The sequence below is a fragment of the Trichoderma harzianum genome, assembly GCF_003025095.1.
Source record: "Trichoderma harzianum CBS 226.95 unplaced genomic scaffold M431scaffold_32, whole genome shotgun sequence".
Lineage (NCBI taxonomy): Eukaryota > Fungi > Ascomycota > Sordariomycetes > Hypocreales > Hypocreaceae > Trichoderma > Trichoderma harzianum.
In genome coordinates, this window is record NW_020209280.1 from 17,877 (window position 1) to 34,110 (window position 16,234).

General features: G+C 48.0%; 6 protein-coding genes across 6 annotated transcripts; 4 read left to right on the plus strand and 2 right to left on the minus strand.

Annotated features, from left to right (window-relative positions):
• Positions 1-240: 240 nt before the first annotated feature.
• M431DRAFT_101274 (hypothetical protein) lies at positions 241-1,420 on the plus strand (the record flags this gene model as incomplete). Its single annotated transcript, XM_024911313.1, has 4 exons — positions 241-468; positions 523-848; positions 904-1,151; positions 1,227-1,420. The coding sequence occupies 4 exons, from the start codon at positions 241-243 to the stop codon at positions 1,418-1,420; spliced, it is 996 nt and encodes a 331-aa protein (XP_024767514.1).
• A 1,072-nt stretch (positions 1,421-2,492) lies between these two features.
• M431DRAFT_488184 (hypothetical protein) lies at positions 2,493-5,770 on the plus strand (the record flags this gene model as incomplete). The annotated part of the gene is made up of 5 exons (XM_024916538.1): positions 2,493-4,675; positions 4,732-4,835; positions 4,896-4,972; positions 5,039-5,242; positions 5,291-5,770. The coding sequence occupies 5 exons, from the start codon at positions 2,493-2,495 to the stop codon at positions 5,768-5,770; spliced, it is 3,048 nt and encodes a 1,015-aa protein (XP_024767515.1).
• A 53-nt stretch (positions 5,771-5,823) lies between these two features.
• M431DRAFT_525851 (hypothetical protein) lies at positions 5,824-8,331 on the minus strand (the record flags this gene model as incomplete). The annotated part of the gene is made up of 5 exons (XM_024920636.1): positions 5,824-6,127; positions 6,200-6,397; positions 6,448-6,611; positions 6,675-8,058; positions 8,172-8,331. 5 exons carry the CDS (start codon positions 8,329-8,331, stop codon positions 5,871-5,873), a joined length of 2,163 nt encoding a protein of 720 aa, XP_024767516.1. The 3' UTR covers positions 5,824-5,870.
• A 492-nt stretch (positions 8,332-8,823) lies between these two features.
• M431DRAFT_514132 (hypothetical protein) lies at positions 8,824-11,555 on the plus strand. The gene is made up of 12 exons (XM_024920157.1): positions 8,824-9,129; positions 9,188-9,302; positions 9,362-9,465; positions 9,519-9,616; positions 9,671-9,788; positions 9,850-9,951; positions 10,021-10,204; positions 10,265-10,649; positions 10,719-10,834; positions 10,896-10,973; positions 11,023-11,177; positions 11,235-11,555. The coding sequence occupies exons 2-12, from the start codon at positions 9,262-9,264 to the stop codon at positions 11,513-11,515; spliced, it is 1,662 nt and encodes a 553-aa protein (XP_024767517.1). The 5' UTR covers positions 8,824-9,129; positions 9,188-9,261; the 3' UTR covers positions 11,516-11,555.
• Positions 11,556-11,857: 302 nt separating this feature from the next.
• M431DRAFT_129288 (hypothetical protein) lies at positions 11,858-13,221 on the plus strand. The gene is made up of 3 exons (XM_024912395.1): positions 11,858-11,964; positions 12,021-12,593; positions 12,657-13,221. Exons 1-3 carry the CDS (start codon positions 11,956-11,958, stop codon positions 13,137-13,139), a joined length of 1,065 nt encoding a protein of 354 aa, XP_024767518.1. The 5' UTR covers positions 11,858-11,955; the 3' UTR covers positions 13,140-13,221.
• A 648-nt stretch (positions 13,222-13,869) lies between these two features.
• Positions 13,870-16,051, minus strand: M431DRAFT_129292 (hypothetical protein). The gene is made up of 3 exons (XM_024912396.1): positions 15,794-16,051; positions 15,654-15,733; positions 13,870-15,581 (listed from the first exon to the last, which is right to left on the minus strand). The coding sequence occupies exons 1-3, from the start codon at positions 16,020-16,022 to the stop codon at positions 13,971-13,973; spliced, it is 1,920 nt and encodes a 639-aa protein (XP_024767519.1). The 5' UTR covers positions 16,023-16,051; the 3' UTR covers positions 13,870-13,970.
• Positions 16,052-16,234: the final 183 nt, after the last annotated feature.

The following is a 16,234-nucleotide window of genomic DNA, read 5'->3' on the forward strand; positions in this document are numbered from 1 at the left end:
AACTTTTGTACTGGGATCAAAAATTGAACAGCTTTCAAACACACCGCTGACAGTACGAATATGGTACGGTCCGTCCGAAGCGTCTACGTTTTAATACTTTTATCACGTTAGTTCCCAGAAGGCAACACGCGTAAACTTTCTTCTGCTCTCCTTTTGTTAATTCTTGGAACCTTTTGCCTTTGCTGCCCTTAGCCCCCTCTCCGCTGCAGCTCCCTAAGGGCCTTTCATTGGCCCTTAGCTATGGCCTTGTTGATAAGTCGAAACGAAGAAGGCGAGCGTATATCAGCAATTGCGAATCGCCTGCCTCCGATACCTGTCCATGGCTTTACAAAGACGATCCAAGCAATAACATATGTTATAACTATCTTAGCTACGATAATCGTTGCACTGCGCGTCTACGTGCGGGTGCGACTTTCAGGATCACAACGAGCATGGGGCTGGGATGACATTTTCGCTGTAGCTGGCTGGGTATGATACATTCCCATTGATCCCCTTATTACCGCCAACTTAACAATGAAACAGGTTCCTCTTATCCCCTCTGTCGTCTTTCTCATTCTAGCAACCTACTATGGTTTAGGTGCCCATGACGATCATGTGCCTGATGGAATGCTCATCTATTACCAGGTCAGGGTTAAGAGCTACATGTTTTTGTTTGAGATGATTTACTTTGCCTCATCCATTTTAACGAAGCTTGCCATGGCCATTATGATCCTGAGGCTAAGCTCTACTCGGACCTACGTGTACATCATTTGGGGGAACATAGCCCTGCTATCTGTGAATGCTCTTGTGTGTTTAATCATCATGTTCGCAAGTTGCTCGCCTCTTCCGGCCTTATGGAACGAGAAGCTGTACGTTGGATACAGTCCCACCATTAATTTGTACTTGGCTAACAGTTGAATGAAGTGGCTATTGTCGTCTCAAAGACGGCTGGATCATTATTAGTTATGTCGGCTCCGTAGTTTTGGCCATGGTGGATTGGACCTGCGCAATCACCCCGTTCTTCATGCTGCGACGTCTTCAAATGCCAACGCGAAGGAAGGTTTCAGTCCAGATCATTCTCAGCTTGGGTATCATTGGTAGCGCCGCTGGTCTAGTTCGCCTGGGATATTATCATGCTTATGATACTGACAAGTATCCACACGAATCTCTATGTAAGCGCTGTCTACTATTTCCCACTGATAAAGCAAAACCCATACTGGGATTTCTAACAACATTTATCGATGTAGATAATTGGGGTTCAACAATTCTGTGGTCGCTCCTAGAGGCAGGTTTGGGTATCATCAGTTGCTCATTGCCTCCACTCCGTCGCCTTTTCAAGAAGTTCTACCAAGGTTCATCTGGACAGTCTGACATGAAGTCTGGACCAGGAACAACCGATGTAAGAAACCCCTCCCAGGGGGATGCTCTGAAGTGTCGCTAACTATTCGCTGTTTATAGGGTGGAACACAGCTGACCAGTCTTGGTGGGAAGCAAAGCGAAATATTGACAAGCATCCGCCGGAAAGAAGGGGATAAGTGGAATAGATTAGATGATGAACAGTCAACTTCCAGCCAACAGCATATCATTAAGATAACGGATGTATCCGTCGAGACAAGCAGTACAGATGGCAATAAATTTCAGGACTATCGAAAAGACAATGAATACTCCTGGGAAGATCATGCATAACTTTTACTAAAAAGCTTTTTTTGTTTTCGAAATCTATAGATTTGGGAAAAGTTTACAACTCGGTCGGCGCAATATAGACATCTATTATTTAATTACATATTAATTTATTTCTGCATATCATAACCCACATCATCATAAGTCTTGATTGAAATGTACCGTCACCATAAGTCTATGGAATCCTGTAAACATCGGATCTCATGTCGCAACACGAGTCCATGGAATATTTGAAGCCGCTATAAGCCGAAAGCGACAGTGGTCTAGTCCCACAACAAGTTGTTCACGGCCAAATAAGTTTAGTCCTGCACACACGGCGAACGAAGCAAACTTTCGGCGAACGATCGACCTTTAACCGAAGACACTATCGTAGCACTGAACACTAAAGTTGCCCGGCCACCGTTCGTCGGATGAAACTGGAACCTTTCATATCTTCAATGGTTTCTTTTTAGTAGCGCCAAATATGAGATATGGAAACCATCAAGCTAAATTTACACCTTGAGTGGTCTATACCTGTCATATCCACGGCCAACTGTAATAATCCATTTGTAACATCTTTGTTGCTAAATTGGGTCTACGTAGTTAGCCGTGTGCGCGGCAAAGATTGCCATGACTGTTCACATGTATCACCAGTCTCGGACAGTGGTTGTTACTCTGAGTATTTCCAAGTGGTTATTTAATCCGATTTCCCTCGTGAAAGTCGATTAATCCGGCTCTCTGCAGTGTAAAAACAGAATCATTAATTGCGCATAAATAAACTCGCCATTCGCCATTGCGCGTGCACTTGAGTCTATCGCCTCCATATTCGCTCCAAGGCTACAACTTCAACAGCCATGTCTCTATATCGCATCGGTGTAGATATTGGCGGCACTAATACTGATGCGGCAATCATTGATATCAAGGCACTAAACAGTCCCAATCGGGGAGTCCTCGCCACTCACAAAGCACCAACAACGCCAGATATCACCACAGGCATTGAGGAAGCCATCAAAATAGTGCTGAGTAACTCTGATATTGACCAGAGAAGAGTTCTCAGCGTCACTATTGGCACTACTCACTTCATCAACGCTCTTGTGGAAGCCGATGCCCGAAGGCTGGATCGTGTTGTTGTAGTGCGCCTCTGCGGGCCCTTTACTCGCCAGATCCCACCCTTTTCTGGCTTTCCTGTTGGCCTTCGCAATATTCTAGATGGTGGTGTATTCTATCTCGATGGTGGACTAGAGATGGATGGTAGGCAGATTGCTGAGCTCAACGAGCAGCAGATCCGCCAGGCCACGATGGACATTACAGCTGCCGGAGTCGAGGCTGTTGCTCTTGTCGGCGTCTTCTCTCCATTAGACCATGATGGGATTCAAGAGGAACGATGCAAGAAAATTATGCTGGAAACAGTACCCGATCTCAAAGTCGTCTGTTCTCATGATATTGGTCCTATCGGCTTTTTAGAGCGTGAGAATGCGACCATACTAAACGCCTCCATCTTGAGAACCGGTCACCGCGTCAAGAAAAGTTTTAAACGAGCTATGACACGTCTTAATCTTGACTGCCCATTATACCTATCTCAGAACGACGGCACGCTTATTGATATCGAATCAGCTGCTGATTTCCCTATCAAGACTTTTGCCAGTGGCCCGACGAACAGCATGACAGGTGCAGCTTTCTTGGCTGGCATTGGCCAAGGTCCTGGAGGTTCAAATGGCGTGCCTGGGGCCACTAATGGCATGTCTGCCGAAGTGACACCTCCCAATGGCACTATCATCAATGGCGACAGCTCATCCTGTGAGCAGGCTCAAGTTCTGGTAGTCGATATCGGTGGTACCACAACAGACGTTTGTGCTTTGTTACCATCTGGATTCCCTCGTCAGGCTCCAGGCTTCGTCGAGATTGCAGGCGTTCGCACGGCATTTTCCATGCCGGAAGTTGTGTCCATAGGACTAGGCGGTGGTAGCATAGTTACGGTAGACGGTGAATCCGTCTCTGTTGGCCCTGCATCCGTCGGCCATTTTATCCAAAAACGAGCAAAAGTGTTTGGTGGCTCGACCTTGACTGCCACTGACGTTGTTGTTGCAGCCGGTAAAGCTGCTCTTGGCGATCCCAGTCTTGCCCATGATATACCCCAGTCAGCTGTCAATCTTGCTTCCCGAGATATCAAAAAGAAACTGGAACGGGTTATTGATCAGATGAAAGTTTCGGCAGCTCCAGTTACTGTTCTCTTGGTTGGAGGCGGGGCTTTACTGGTCACTGATGAATTGGCTGGTGTTGAGAAATGCATCCAACCCATTCACCAAGGGGCTGCCAATGCTATCGGCGCAGCGATTGGTAAGGTCTCTGGTGAGGTTGATACCGTCGAAATCCTTGAAGGCAAGGATGAGAAGGCAGTTATCGACGCTGCCTGCAAGAAGGCCATTGAGCAGGCTGTAGAAAAAGGCGCAGCGAGGGAGGATGTAAAGATTGTCGAAGTCAACAAGATGCCACTTCAGTACATGTCAAAGGTTACGATTCGTATCCAAGTAAGGGCCGTGGGTAGACTCGCCATTCCAGATGACTTGGCGCCTCCGCAAGGCCTGAACGGGTCATTCGATGACGACACAGAAGATGAACAAGAGACGGATAAGGTGGCTGTACCAAACGCGCTTGAGCCTACCACACGGCCAAGCCGCAATATCGATATTACAACGTATCGCCCGAATGTCAAAAACGGCGTATGGTATGTTTCAGAAGTTGACTTGGAGTTTATGACCACAGGCTGTGGCGTCCTGGGCACCGGTGGTGGCGGACCAACATATTACGAGTATCTTAAGGGATTGAACACGTTGCGCAGTGTTGGGGAAGGCAACATGAGGATCATTTCACCAAAAGCTCTCAAAGAAGATGATGTGGTTGCTATGGCAGCTTGGTACGGAAGTCCCAATGTCATCAACGAACGCATTTCGGGGGGCAACGAGATCATCGATGCTATCGATGCCATTAACAAAACAAGGAGCATCAAAAACTTTCATGGCTTGTTGGCTGAAGAAATGTAAGTTACCAACCTACCCCAAATCCGACGATACTAACAAAGCTGACACAACCCAGTGGTGGTGGAAACGGTATGAGCGTCTTTCCTGTGAGCGGCCATTATAATGTCCCCGTCGTTGATGCAGACGGGATGGGTAGAGCTTATCCTACAAAATATCATGGTAAGCGCAGCATCTATAGAGGAAATGCTTGTCAAAAAGGTCCTTGCTAACTGTTTGCAGTGACCTTTAGTGTCTATGGCCACCCTATGACCCCATGCGCTATTACTGATGCAAAGGGCAATGCGTCTGTCATCATGGTAAGCATGAGCTAGCTGAATGATTGCTTTCAATTTCACGTTCTATAACTGACTTGAGATGCCCAGAAAGCGAGCTCGCCCCCCCGCTTGGAGAAGATGCTGAGAACCACGGCTGTGGAACTAGGACTCGCCTGTGCGTCAGCTTCGAATCCGATGCCAGGTTCCATCATCAAATCAACAGCAGTGCAAAATACACATTCACAAGCATGGTACCTTGGACGGGCAGTTCACTCTGCTCGTCGCAATAAAACTAGCTATCTCGACGCAATAGTAGGTTCAGTATCCCTCTCGCCGAAAGACTTTTGTTGACATTTGCAGTTTGCCGTTTGTTCCGGGAAACTACTCTTCACGGGTAAAGTCATCGATGTCCACCGATACATTGGTGGCGGCTACACAATGGGCGCCGCCATTATTGCACCGTTGACCGAAGACGAACGTGAGACTACGTCGATCGACAACCAAACACGAACAGACAAACACATGATTATACCCTTCCAGAATGAGTACTTGTACGCAGCACTCTGCGATGCCGCCGGCACCAAAGAGTCGCAGGAAGTCGTTTGTACAGTTCCACATCTCATATCAATTCTTGGCCAGGATGGAGAAGCGATTGGGTCACAAGACATGCGTTACGGTCTCCGTGTCAACGTCATTGGATTGTCCGCTCATCCAGTGTGGATGACAGAGAGAGCTCTGCAGGTGGGTGGCCCCGCGGGCTTTGGTCTAGATCTGCCGGTTGTTGGAGAGTTCGATGAGTTTACAGAGGCACGAAGTGTGATAGATGACTTTGGCAACTGAGTGTTTGAGACATTAAATCGGGTAAAATTTAAACAGACATCAAAAATTTTCAGGTTAACATCCATTTAATTATGAAGCTGTAGAGGCATTATTGACCGACTTATAGAAGAGTAACGCCTCCATCGGTTGTTCCTCGACGTATGACTTGCGCCGCTTGAGAAAAGAATGAATCAATGCGATCCTTGGCCGCTCGGAGTAACGCTGTCACCTCTTCATTACTGACATCCCATAAGCTATTCATAGCTTGGTGAAATGTCTCGAGTAAGCCGTATGCGTGCTCTATATCACCACGTTCGGAGGCGACTAAGAAGAGAAATACGAGAAAGTTTCCACACAGGACAAATTGTGATCTTGCATCTAGGTATAATGGTATGTCAGTGGCCGTTCCACCATGTGATTAACAATAGTTGAAATTAAGATGTAGCCTACAACGACCCCAGAATCCAGCCATATTATTCTTGTCCAGGTGCAATATAAATTGTACAAATCCATCGAATGCTAGAAGCGCCTCAGGAAACCACTTTCGGAGGTTGGAGCTTGCTTTCAGCTTGGCCTCTCTCGTCGAAGGGTGCATCAAAGCGCGGTAGAGGAGAACCTGAGTAGTGTAGAATGACAAATGTAGGGGACCTAACTGTTAAAAAAAAGTTTTCCTAGTGAATAGGGAATAATCGACCCACAGTTATATGAGGCTACACTTCTTCTATCCTGTGCTTCCTTTTTTAAGTCGAGGCATGAAGGGATTAAACTTGCCCACTCTTTGAGCCTAGCCTCTACGGCGAGGATATCTGTTTCGGCTTGCGCGAGGTTATTACCTCTGGCCTGCGAATCGTTGTTTACTTGACTGCAGATGTATCATTAGAAGCTGTATGAATAAAAAAAATAAAAATAAACTACAAAGACTTACTAGCTGCAATCCAGCACTGTTCGCAACGATCGTGCAACGTCAACCATTTCCAAGAATCTCGCTCCCGTGGAGACTTGGAACCGCCTATCCTCTGGCTCAACTAGGTACTGCACATCATCTGGAACATCTTCATCCCAACGCATATCCTCCATTGTTAGTGGGGTCGTGGTATATGATTTACTCGCTATATGCGACGGGTTCCCATGGCACATTGCTGACCAGCAATCAGCATAAAACGTGGCCCACCACAGCTTCCGCCGCAAGTGCCTCTCAGTCGCATTGATGTTCCAATCTCCCGGCTCAACATGCAGACCTATCATTTGCGCACACGCCGTTGCCTGAGCAGATGATGTCCATGTCGTAGGAGCTTCGAGGGTGTCCATCGCTGGCGGCGTTACATGTTGAAGGAGAAGACATGCCTGTAGAATGAAGAGGTTAGGATTTTCCATCTCTCTCCGGAGAGCTTGATGCGCGTAATCGGTAAGTTCATGCTGTACAAAAGGCATGGATTTATCCTTCAGTGTGTAGTTACGATCCCAAAATACAGATGCCAACGCGTAGATAGCTCCTCGCAAGCATGCAGGAATACTCTTTTTGTCGGCGTGATATCTGCTCAGGAAGCGGACTTTAGATACTATAGGAAAAGCGGGATGGACATGGCGGAAGAACAATCGAACAAGGTTATCGCCAAATGGCCACACCTTGCTCTCGATAGCGTCCGAGACTTGCTGCTTGGCTCTTTTGACGTGATCTGGATGTTCTATCCGTAGGAGAAGGAAGTGGATTGGACTCTGTTCCGTTGTAGATGATGATGTGCTGTATGATTGAACCTGTGCAATATTCGCAGATAGACTAAAATTGTCTCTCAGGATGCCGTATTTGAATGAGTCGAGGAGGAAGCCGTCTTGCTCACTCGGCCGTCCCAAAAAGTATGCGCAACGTCCTGGAATGTCTTCGAGTGTATATGTAGTATTGCTTAGTATGGTCTGGTCTCTGAGTAGTATCGTCCGCACAGTTTCTGTATCTGCCGTTGACGAGGTCACTGGGCTGTGTACGAAGTTTTGATGCACCAAGATAGCTGGGTCGCTACATTGCGGCAGGAAGGAGTCTGGTTGATGGTACAGAGTTGTTGGGCTTAAATAATAAGGGACTGCTGCTTGTTGAGACGGGCTTGGCGGCACACGATTGGCGATTGGTGGTGCTGTTACATTGAATGAGCTACCATGATTGGAAGTATTCGACTGCAATTGCTGTTGTTGGGCGGTCTCCGGTTCATCCTCTTGTGCCCCGTCTTGAAGAATGGCAGGCCGTTGTATGTCTTGGGCGTCACTTACTGTCGTGGAGGTGGACTGACATGCGATGCCTCTCCGTCTACACGACTGACCTAACAATTACGGTTACATTGCTGAACAATCTCAGGCAAATCTACAGAGACGGTGGGAATTTGATGCAAAGTCGAAGATCGAGTATGCCAGAATGACAGGAAAGGAACCTTACAAGGCGGATCGGTTGCAATAACGCATGCTGTCTTGCGTTTCCGGCAAGCGTCACATGGACGGTTCTTCCGGCTCCTTGGCCGTCGTGGGTTACCAAAGGTGCTTTTGATTACAAACTTGCGAGGAGGGCGTCGATGCCGGCGAGATTGTTGCCGCGGCATACTATCGACGGCGACTTCATCGGTTGGTGCAGAGATGCTGTTTGAGACATTCATGCTCAATGCTCACTCGGCGATATTGACCTTTGGGCCCACAAAGTCTAGGGAGAGGTTACGGTTGCGACAATGGTCGATGCGTTACATCAATCCATGGATTCAATGATATGGTGAGGCGGGGAAGTAACCACTTTGGTTGGCCGGCGTGGCTTATAACCTATCATCGCCGCGGTGTCGGTAGATCGTGCTAATGCTCGACTAGTGGTGTTACTAGTAACGGCGAACTCATACAGCAAAGCCTTCCTTCGCCGAAAAGATTCGTCTCCATGCCGCATCTGCGCGAGAGGCACGCCGCTCTTCGTAATTCCCACATTTCCATGGAGCTAATTGCTCCCAGATAAGGTGAGTCCACGCTGAGATTGTCTGTTGTCCTAAACTAACTGATTTTTTAATGGCTATCTAGAATTAGAATCACTTGTATAGCCAATAGCATTAGCTATTTGTCCCCTAAAACTTATCACCCCGCAAAATGGGATCCAAACCATCTTCGTTAGGGGTCATGATCGAGGAAGTGCGCCAGTGATTACCCCGGACAATCAAATCTTCCCCCGAATGTCTCATCGTTCCACAGCCCGGATCGTTGCCACCGTCATCATCATAGCGTAGCGGCAGTGCGTCTATCTTTGTCACGAAGTACAGCAGGTCGCTTTGCGACCTTGTCACTTGTTATCATCATATGCGTCCAGACTGAGACACAGAAGAAGCGCCACAGCAACACCAGAGGACATCGTCCGTCTATAAAAGGTAGCTTTTATCCATTATCCCCTTGGGTCCCAAGTATTAATGACATTTCTGAATCCAGCTTAAATCTGCTGGGAAACAACACGCGCAGTCTCCGCTTCCTCGCTATCAAAAGTGAGCCTCTTTCCATCTGCCATGAGCACTAGTTGGGCAGCAGTCAAGCATAAGCTTGAATGGTCAGTAACTTGTATCATACCATACGATACCATAATTTAATACTAACTCAGCGTATTAGTCCTAAAGACGAAGATGCCAATTATGAAAATACGACTTGGTGCAACCGCGACTTGATCCCAATCCCTCCAGATCGCCGAACGTTTCACATATGGTCCTATCTCGGTAGCATACGTCCTACGACTCTTGGCTATGCGAAATACTGATCAGTACAACAGGTTACTGGACTGTGTCTGGATCTAATCTCTCTGCGTGGTCCTTGGGCAGCACTCTTCTCGCGTTTGGACTTAGCCCCGCAGAGGCAATTGGAGTACTTGTACGATCGCCTCGCTTGAAATGTGCAATATCACTATTACTAACCGATTATTAGATATTAGGAGGCTTTCTTACTGGTTGTCTTGCGGTTGTGGCCGGGTGGCCTGGAGCAAAACACAACATCGGCTTTACTGTTTCCAGTAGATTCTCTTGGGGCATGAGGGGATCGTACTGTACGTATGACTTTCTTGAGTATATTCTTGCCTTCAGGCTACTAATATAGTGGAGAAATAGTTCCCGTGATTATTCGTTGCTTTACAGGCTGTATCTGGTTCGGCATTCAGGCATTCTGGGGAGCTCAGGCAACTAGGGTCACTCTTGGAGCTATCATTCCTGGTGAGATTGTGACGATACCAAATAATGTTTGCATTTAGGCAAACATGATCTTCTAACTTGTTTTGATAGGCCTCGCCCATATGCGAAACAGCTTTAGCGAAAGTTCTCACCTTGCAACGAACGATTTTATTGGGCTCGTCATCTGGATGTGTGCCTTCATCCCCGCCATCCTCATCAAGCCGGAGAAACTACAGATCCCTTTTCTTATTTGCTTTTTCCTCTTCTGTGGCTCTTGTTTTGGTATACTAATATGGTGAGAATAGTCGAGGCAACTCCTTCAGCTGGTATACTGGCCCAACTAACACTGATTCAGGAGCGTCTCAACTGCCAATGGGGTTGGTGAGCTCTTTCACCAGAAAAAGGATACCACGAACATGGGCTGGGCCTTCATGTTTGGTATCACCTCGGTGTTGGGCGCTTGGGGATCGGGGACGCTCGGCCAATCTGATTGGACTCGATATGCAAAGACTAAACATTCACCGACTCTGTCTCAGCTGATTGCAACTCCACTGACAATTACAGTAACCGCCGTCATTGGTATCATTGCCACAAGTGCATCAAATCACATATTGGGTGGAGAGATTCTATGGAATCCTATCTATTTACTGGCAGCAGTGCAGGAACACTACCACTCTAGTCCAGGGGTACGAGCGGCGGTCTTCTTCGCAGGCATCGGGATTGTGGCTTCACAGCTTTCAGTAAGTAAATACAGCTTTCGTTCTGTTTCCAGGTGGCGAGCCTATACCATTGCTTACACCGATCCTCAGATTTCCATTGTATTAAATTCCATGTCCACTGGTATGGATTTGGCGGGATTATGGCCAAAGTACATCAATATCCGACGCGGTTCGTACGTCATGATGGTTGTGGGCATAGCCACACAGTAAGTCTACACACAGCTTCATCGCCAGTGATGGTTGAGCTTTGACTAATTACTTCTTTAGGCCATGGCAGCTTCTCGCAACGGCAAGCAAGTTCCTCACAGTTCTTAGTGGCTTCGGTGTATTCATGGGCCCGTTGACGTACGAAATCAGGCACCTTAGAGTACACACAGCTGCTAATATTTTACAGTGGTATCCTGTTGGCTGATTATCACATCCATTGGCGACGCAAACTACAGCCGAACGATCTCTACGTTGGAAACGAGCATTCAGCATATTGGTATCAGCATGGGTTCAATTGGAGACCATTTATTGTTTTTATACTGTGCATGTGGCCAGGGCTACGTTTGTCTCCCCGAGTTCCGCCCTTGTAGCACTCAGCTGACCCAGAATACCATGTAGCTGGCCTTGTCGCGACCGCCAATGGCTATACGGACAAGAAATACCAGAATTGGATCCATATTTACAACATTTCCTTTCTTCTTGGCCTCACAACCTCATTTGTATTATTCACTGTTGTAAATTATATCTGCCCTGTTGGGGTCCCAGCCAAAGAAACCCTTTTTCTCTCTGGGGAGGCACTTGATGAGGAGTTGCCTAACACAGCCGGCAAAAAAGACCAGATAAAAGTTGACGGTGCTCCGAAGACGATTAATAACATATGGATCAACGGAAAAGAATAATCTGTTTACTCCGTAGTCTTGTCAATATATTCATTTCGCCCTTGGTTGCTTTGCTTTTCCACCAACACTCGAGTGCCAAGTGCCCCATTGAAGACTTCAATCCTGCGCCAACGCACGCCCTATGCAGCCGTTTCCGTGGGGACGCGGCCAAGGACAGCGGATCGCCATCGCCCCGCAAGGAGCAAAGAGAGGGATGGAATGCCCCGCGGTTTGAAGGGGGCCCGCCCCGCAAACTGTGCGGGAAACATGGTGTGGCTGTTGGTAAAGAGAGTGATGAGGATGTCACTTCTTGCACGGAGTAGAATGGCGGGTGATGGCTATAATATGCAGTAGAGGAATCTAGCCAGACATCACCAACCAGGCTCATAACAGCCACGGCCACTACTTGGCGGAAAGAACGACAGCTTGTAGGTTATTCTAGAGATCAATCACAAATCACAATGAGCAGCGTACGTATGCCCCGCCTTCTATGAGAGAGCCGCATGTTCTAATAACTGTCTTATAGAACCCGTCTCTCACCAACTTCAACGCTGGCGCTTCCGTGCTGGATACGGAAGCAATTGGACCCAGTGGACAAAGTATTGCAGAGTGGAGACGGAAGCATGGCATCGATCCAGCGCAGCAGATTCGTACTGTCAGGCTGGTACACATGCGATACCAGCATCCCGACCTTAAGAGTATCAGCACGTTTCTCAACGACTTTGGCATGCGTGCTGTAAAAGAGACTGGAGACCGCGTGTGGTTCCGGGGATACGGGGTTGACCAGTACGTCTACTACGCCCAGAAGGGCCCCAAGAAATTTCTCGGTGGGACATTTGAGGTAGAGACGTATGATGATTTGGTCAAGGCCTCTAAGCTAAACGGTGCTGGCCCCATTCAATCACTGGACGATGCACCCGGTGGTGGCTCCTTGGTTACCGCCTTGGATCCGGAGGGGCTCCCGATCAATTTCATCCATGGCCAGGAGCCCGCGAAAATAGGCAAGATGCCTGAGACACTCATTGTCAACTTTGAGGCCGACAAGCCGCGCAGGCGAAAGTTCCAGCGCTTTGATGAAGGGCCGGCTGCGGTGCACAAGGTTGGAACAGACCCTTGCATACTCTCTTATGACTGGGTACTCACTAACGAGACAATGAAACAGCTTGGTCACTACGGCCTCTGTGTACAAAACTTCGCCGAACAACTGGACTGGTATACTCGTAACTTTAATTTCGTACCCTCAGATCTGCTCTTTGTACCAGATGAGAACAACACCACCAAGGACGTCGCTGTCTTCGCCCATATTGATAGAGGCAACGACTATGTCGATCACCACACCATCTTCCTGAGTCAAGGGCCAACATCACATGTTCATCACTGTTCATTCGAGATTCACGATTTCGACACCCAGCAGCTAGGCCATCAATGGCTGGCTGGGAAGGGATATAAGAGTGTGTGGGGCGTCGGCCGCCATATTCTGGGAAGCCAGATCTTTGACTACTGGTGGGATACAACAGGCAACATGATTGAGCATTATGCAGACGGAGATTTAGTCAATCAAGATACGCCTATTGGACATTTGCCTGCAGGCAACGAGAGTTTGGCGGTATGGGGTCCTGAGGTGCCCAAGGCATTTTTAGATTAGTGGCGGCAGTGGGGAGAATAGGTACTCAAGGTATGGACATCATGACTGCTATTAATATGCATATCGACTTTCTATGGCAGACTTCTTGCTTGCACGATTTCGATTCCCTCGAAGCTTTCAAGTCAACAAAGGCCTTACTTGTGCTAAATCCATAGTATGATTTCCCGGCGTGTTACCACACATCTTTATTACAATTGGCACAAAACGCCAGCGACGTAGAAGACTAAACCCTGTCGTCGGACTCCTAATTCTGAAATACCGAGGCAGTAAAAGCGACGATTATTTTACCTCCCGGACTTATCAATAAATAAACCCACACCACACGTTACTACATTTGACCTGTTGAGCAGGGTCTTAAAAAAAATTAGATTCAGCTTCATCTGTAAACTTTCAAGTTCATTTAGATTCATTTGGAGATTTTGAATTGCCGTATTACTTTTCTTGTAATATGTAGAAATGTATTGCTGCTAACCCCCCACCCTTACCCTGCACTTGTGGTGGTTTGGTGTTTTAGCGCATCCGAAGCTTTCATACTGGGACTCTCTCTGAGCAGAGCCCTGTGATTGGCTGTCAGTCTAATTTTTGAACAATTTCGGAAAACAAAGCTTTGAACTTAAAGTTGGGTTTAGACTGGATTCGCTTGAACTGATTTGAGGGTATCTGTTTTGCTGAACAGGCTTGATGCTCGGGGGAGGAGAGGCAGAAAAAAAGAAAAGATGTTGGCGATAGAGTCAAATAGAAAATAAGTTTCTGGGCTTATGATACATCTTATTATGCTATGCTTAGAAAATACAGTAGCTACTACCAGGCACGAAAAGCACTCTCCCCACACTATAGAGCTCCAGTCGCGACAAGCTTGCGAAGCATCTGAGCAGCATAGACCAGGTCAGGTCTTGTATCGCAGGCGGCAAAAACAAATCTATCAGGCCGCAGAATGATGAATGTTTTGTTACCCACTTCTTTGGACATGCGATGCGGATCATAGCCCATGGGCTTGGGTCTTCCTGCGCACAGGACTGGGTCGCCAGCAAACTCTGCGGCAGTGGCGAGCCGGTAGAAGTGCCGTCCCTTCAAGTCACAGGGGACAGCTTGAGTGCTGTCGAGGAATATTGTGGCCTCATCGTCCCTTAAGGCCCCGTCGGATATCTCTTGCAGGCCGTGAAGGCTTGTCTCCACGCTGTCGAAATTGCCCTGAGACCGTAATATCACAACCACCTGAAATAGGCCCTGTTTTTGACGACTGAATATGACGTCGTCAGTGAAGAGAACCTTTTCGATTTGTGGAGTATTTGTAACGGGAACGACGTAGACCTGGGGAAAATTCTTGCCGCCGCCAAGTCTAGGTAAAAAGGCCATCCCCATTCCCCCCTGCCACTGATACTTAACCATCCCGTCTCTGCGGTTTCCCAACTGCAGCCAGTGTTTCCAACTTGGAACGAGCTGGATTAGCCAGAGATACCAGTCACGTAGGAATACTTTAACGCGACTGGATTCAGTCACATAGTTTCCGTTCTCAACGGTGGATCGGAGTGACTTGTCCAGCTGTTGTTTTCGTTCTGAATACCAGCCTTTGAGAAGTGTCTGGTAGTCCAACGCATCCTGGCTTCTAGAAGAGTCATTGGTTGCTATACGCAGACGCCACACGAGTGAGATGGCATCGCGAAATGCCGACGCGATTCCTTGGCCTCCAAATGGAGGGAAAACATGAGCAGCGTCTCCGCAGAGAACGACTCGGCCAAGAGACCATTTATTGCAGCTTCTTGCCGAGAACCGAAATGGCCGACAACGAAGAACCTCTACACAATCTAGCGGGTATTGGATTTGCTTCGTTGTGAGCCCGTAGCGACTCCCTGGATGAGTTATGTAGGGGTAAACGACCCTTGCAATCTGGTCTGGCGTTGCCATGTCCCCAGGGTCCTCACCCGGCCGAACCACAAATTCGAAACGCCAAAGTCTGTCGCTATCGAGGCCGAAACGACCACAAACGGCAGGTCGGACATGGTTGCACATGAACCGGAAGTCAGTAGGAAAGAATTTGTCGTAGACTTCCTGGGGCGTATACCCTTTCTCCCAAAGGGGGAAATCGGGATGTGTCTCAGGCGAGGGAAGGGAGATCTTCCAGTTGAGGGCAATCCAATCCTCTTCGTACGGCATTCTCATGGCCTGGTCCAAAGTGATGCCTCGAGGCTCCAAATATTGCTTGCGCGTGAAGCCTGTCTTGCCATCTGCACCGACGAGAAACTTGCCGCGAACGGTACGATCTTGATTAGATGTGTCGGTGTAGCGCGCATATACCCAATCTTCGTCCTCCCATATGGCTGTGACACGTGCTCCTAGATGCATTTCGCCTACACCCAGCGTCGTTATTTGTGACCGCAGGTGCTTCTCTACGAATGGCTGTTTATGACACATGAAGCCTGGATGGCCAGTACCACCCTCGGTCTGTGCTTTGTTGTTAGCCAACTTGCATCCACTAGACACATTTATCGAGAAATACTACTCCATTTCACGTACCGTGCTGTAATCCATCATCATGAAAGGTTTTCTGGTGAGGTCATGATGATCCTTGTCGATAAATCTGAAGTTGCCCATGCCTAGAGACACGGTGAGCAAGGTGATCTGTAACTGAGGATGACAATAATGGGCATGCTAACACTGGCCTATCTCCGTGAATATCTTCTCGTATATTCCACACGCCTGGAGGTAGCGGATGCCATCTTCGTCGAGTGCGATACCGCGTGGGTCTGCATTCACTTCGCTGTCTTTTTCGAGAACAACATGGTGTATAGAGTACTGACTTAAGAGCACTGACACCATAGCGCCAGTTGGCCCACAGCCACATACAATAACATCAGTCGTCTCGAAAGGACCCTTTTCTGCCATGATTAATCATTTAGCGAATGCGAATATCAGTTTACTTTGCCGACAGCGTCCTGAAATATCCAAAGCTGTCCAACATTTCATTATCCTTCCTCTTGGCCCCACGGTTCGTTGTGCGGGGACTTTGCGGGGCAGGTGGGAAGCTTTGAGGCGTGGGGAAGATATGCTGTAAGATCTAAATAAGACGACTGGAACTTAAGCCCCTCGCCAGCCAA

Excerpts from the sequence above, each read along its gene's own strand:
- M431DRAFT_514132 (XM_024920157.1), top strand. The coding sequence starts at position 9,262 with ATGAGCACTAGTTGGGCAGCAGTCAAGCATAAGCTTGAATG. Across the intron at positions 9,617-9,670 it reads CAGAGGCAATTGGAGTACTT|ATATTAGGAGGCTTTCTTAC; the intron begins GTACGATCGCCT and ends ACCGATTATTAG. Across the intron at positions 9,789-9,849 it reads GGGCATGAGGGGATCGTACT|TTCCCGTGATTATTCGTTGC; the intron begins GTACGTATGACT and ends GTGGAGAAATAG.
- M431DRAFT_129288 (XM_024912395.1), top strand. Across the intron at positions 12,594-12,656 it reads GGCCGGCTGCGGTGCACAAG|CTTGGTCACTACGGCCTCTG; the intron begins GTTGGAACAGAC and ends ACAATGAAACAG.
- M431DRAFT_129292 (XM_024912396.1), bottom strand. The coding sequence starts at position 16,022 with ATGGCAGAAAAGGGTCCTTTCGAGACGACTGATGTTATTGTATGTGGC. Across the intron at positions 15,734-15,793 it reads ATTCACGGAGATAGGCCAGT|GCATGGGCAACTTCAGATTT; the intron begins GTTAGCATGCCC and ends CCGTGTCTCTAG. Across the intron at positions 15,582-15,653 it reads TGATGATGGATTACAGCACG|ACCGAGGGTGGTACTGGCCA; the intron begins GTACGTGAAATG and ends AACAAAGCACAG.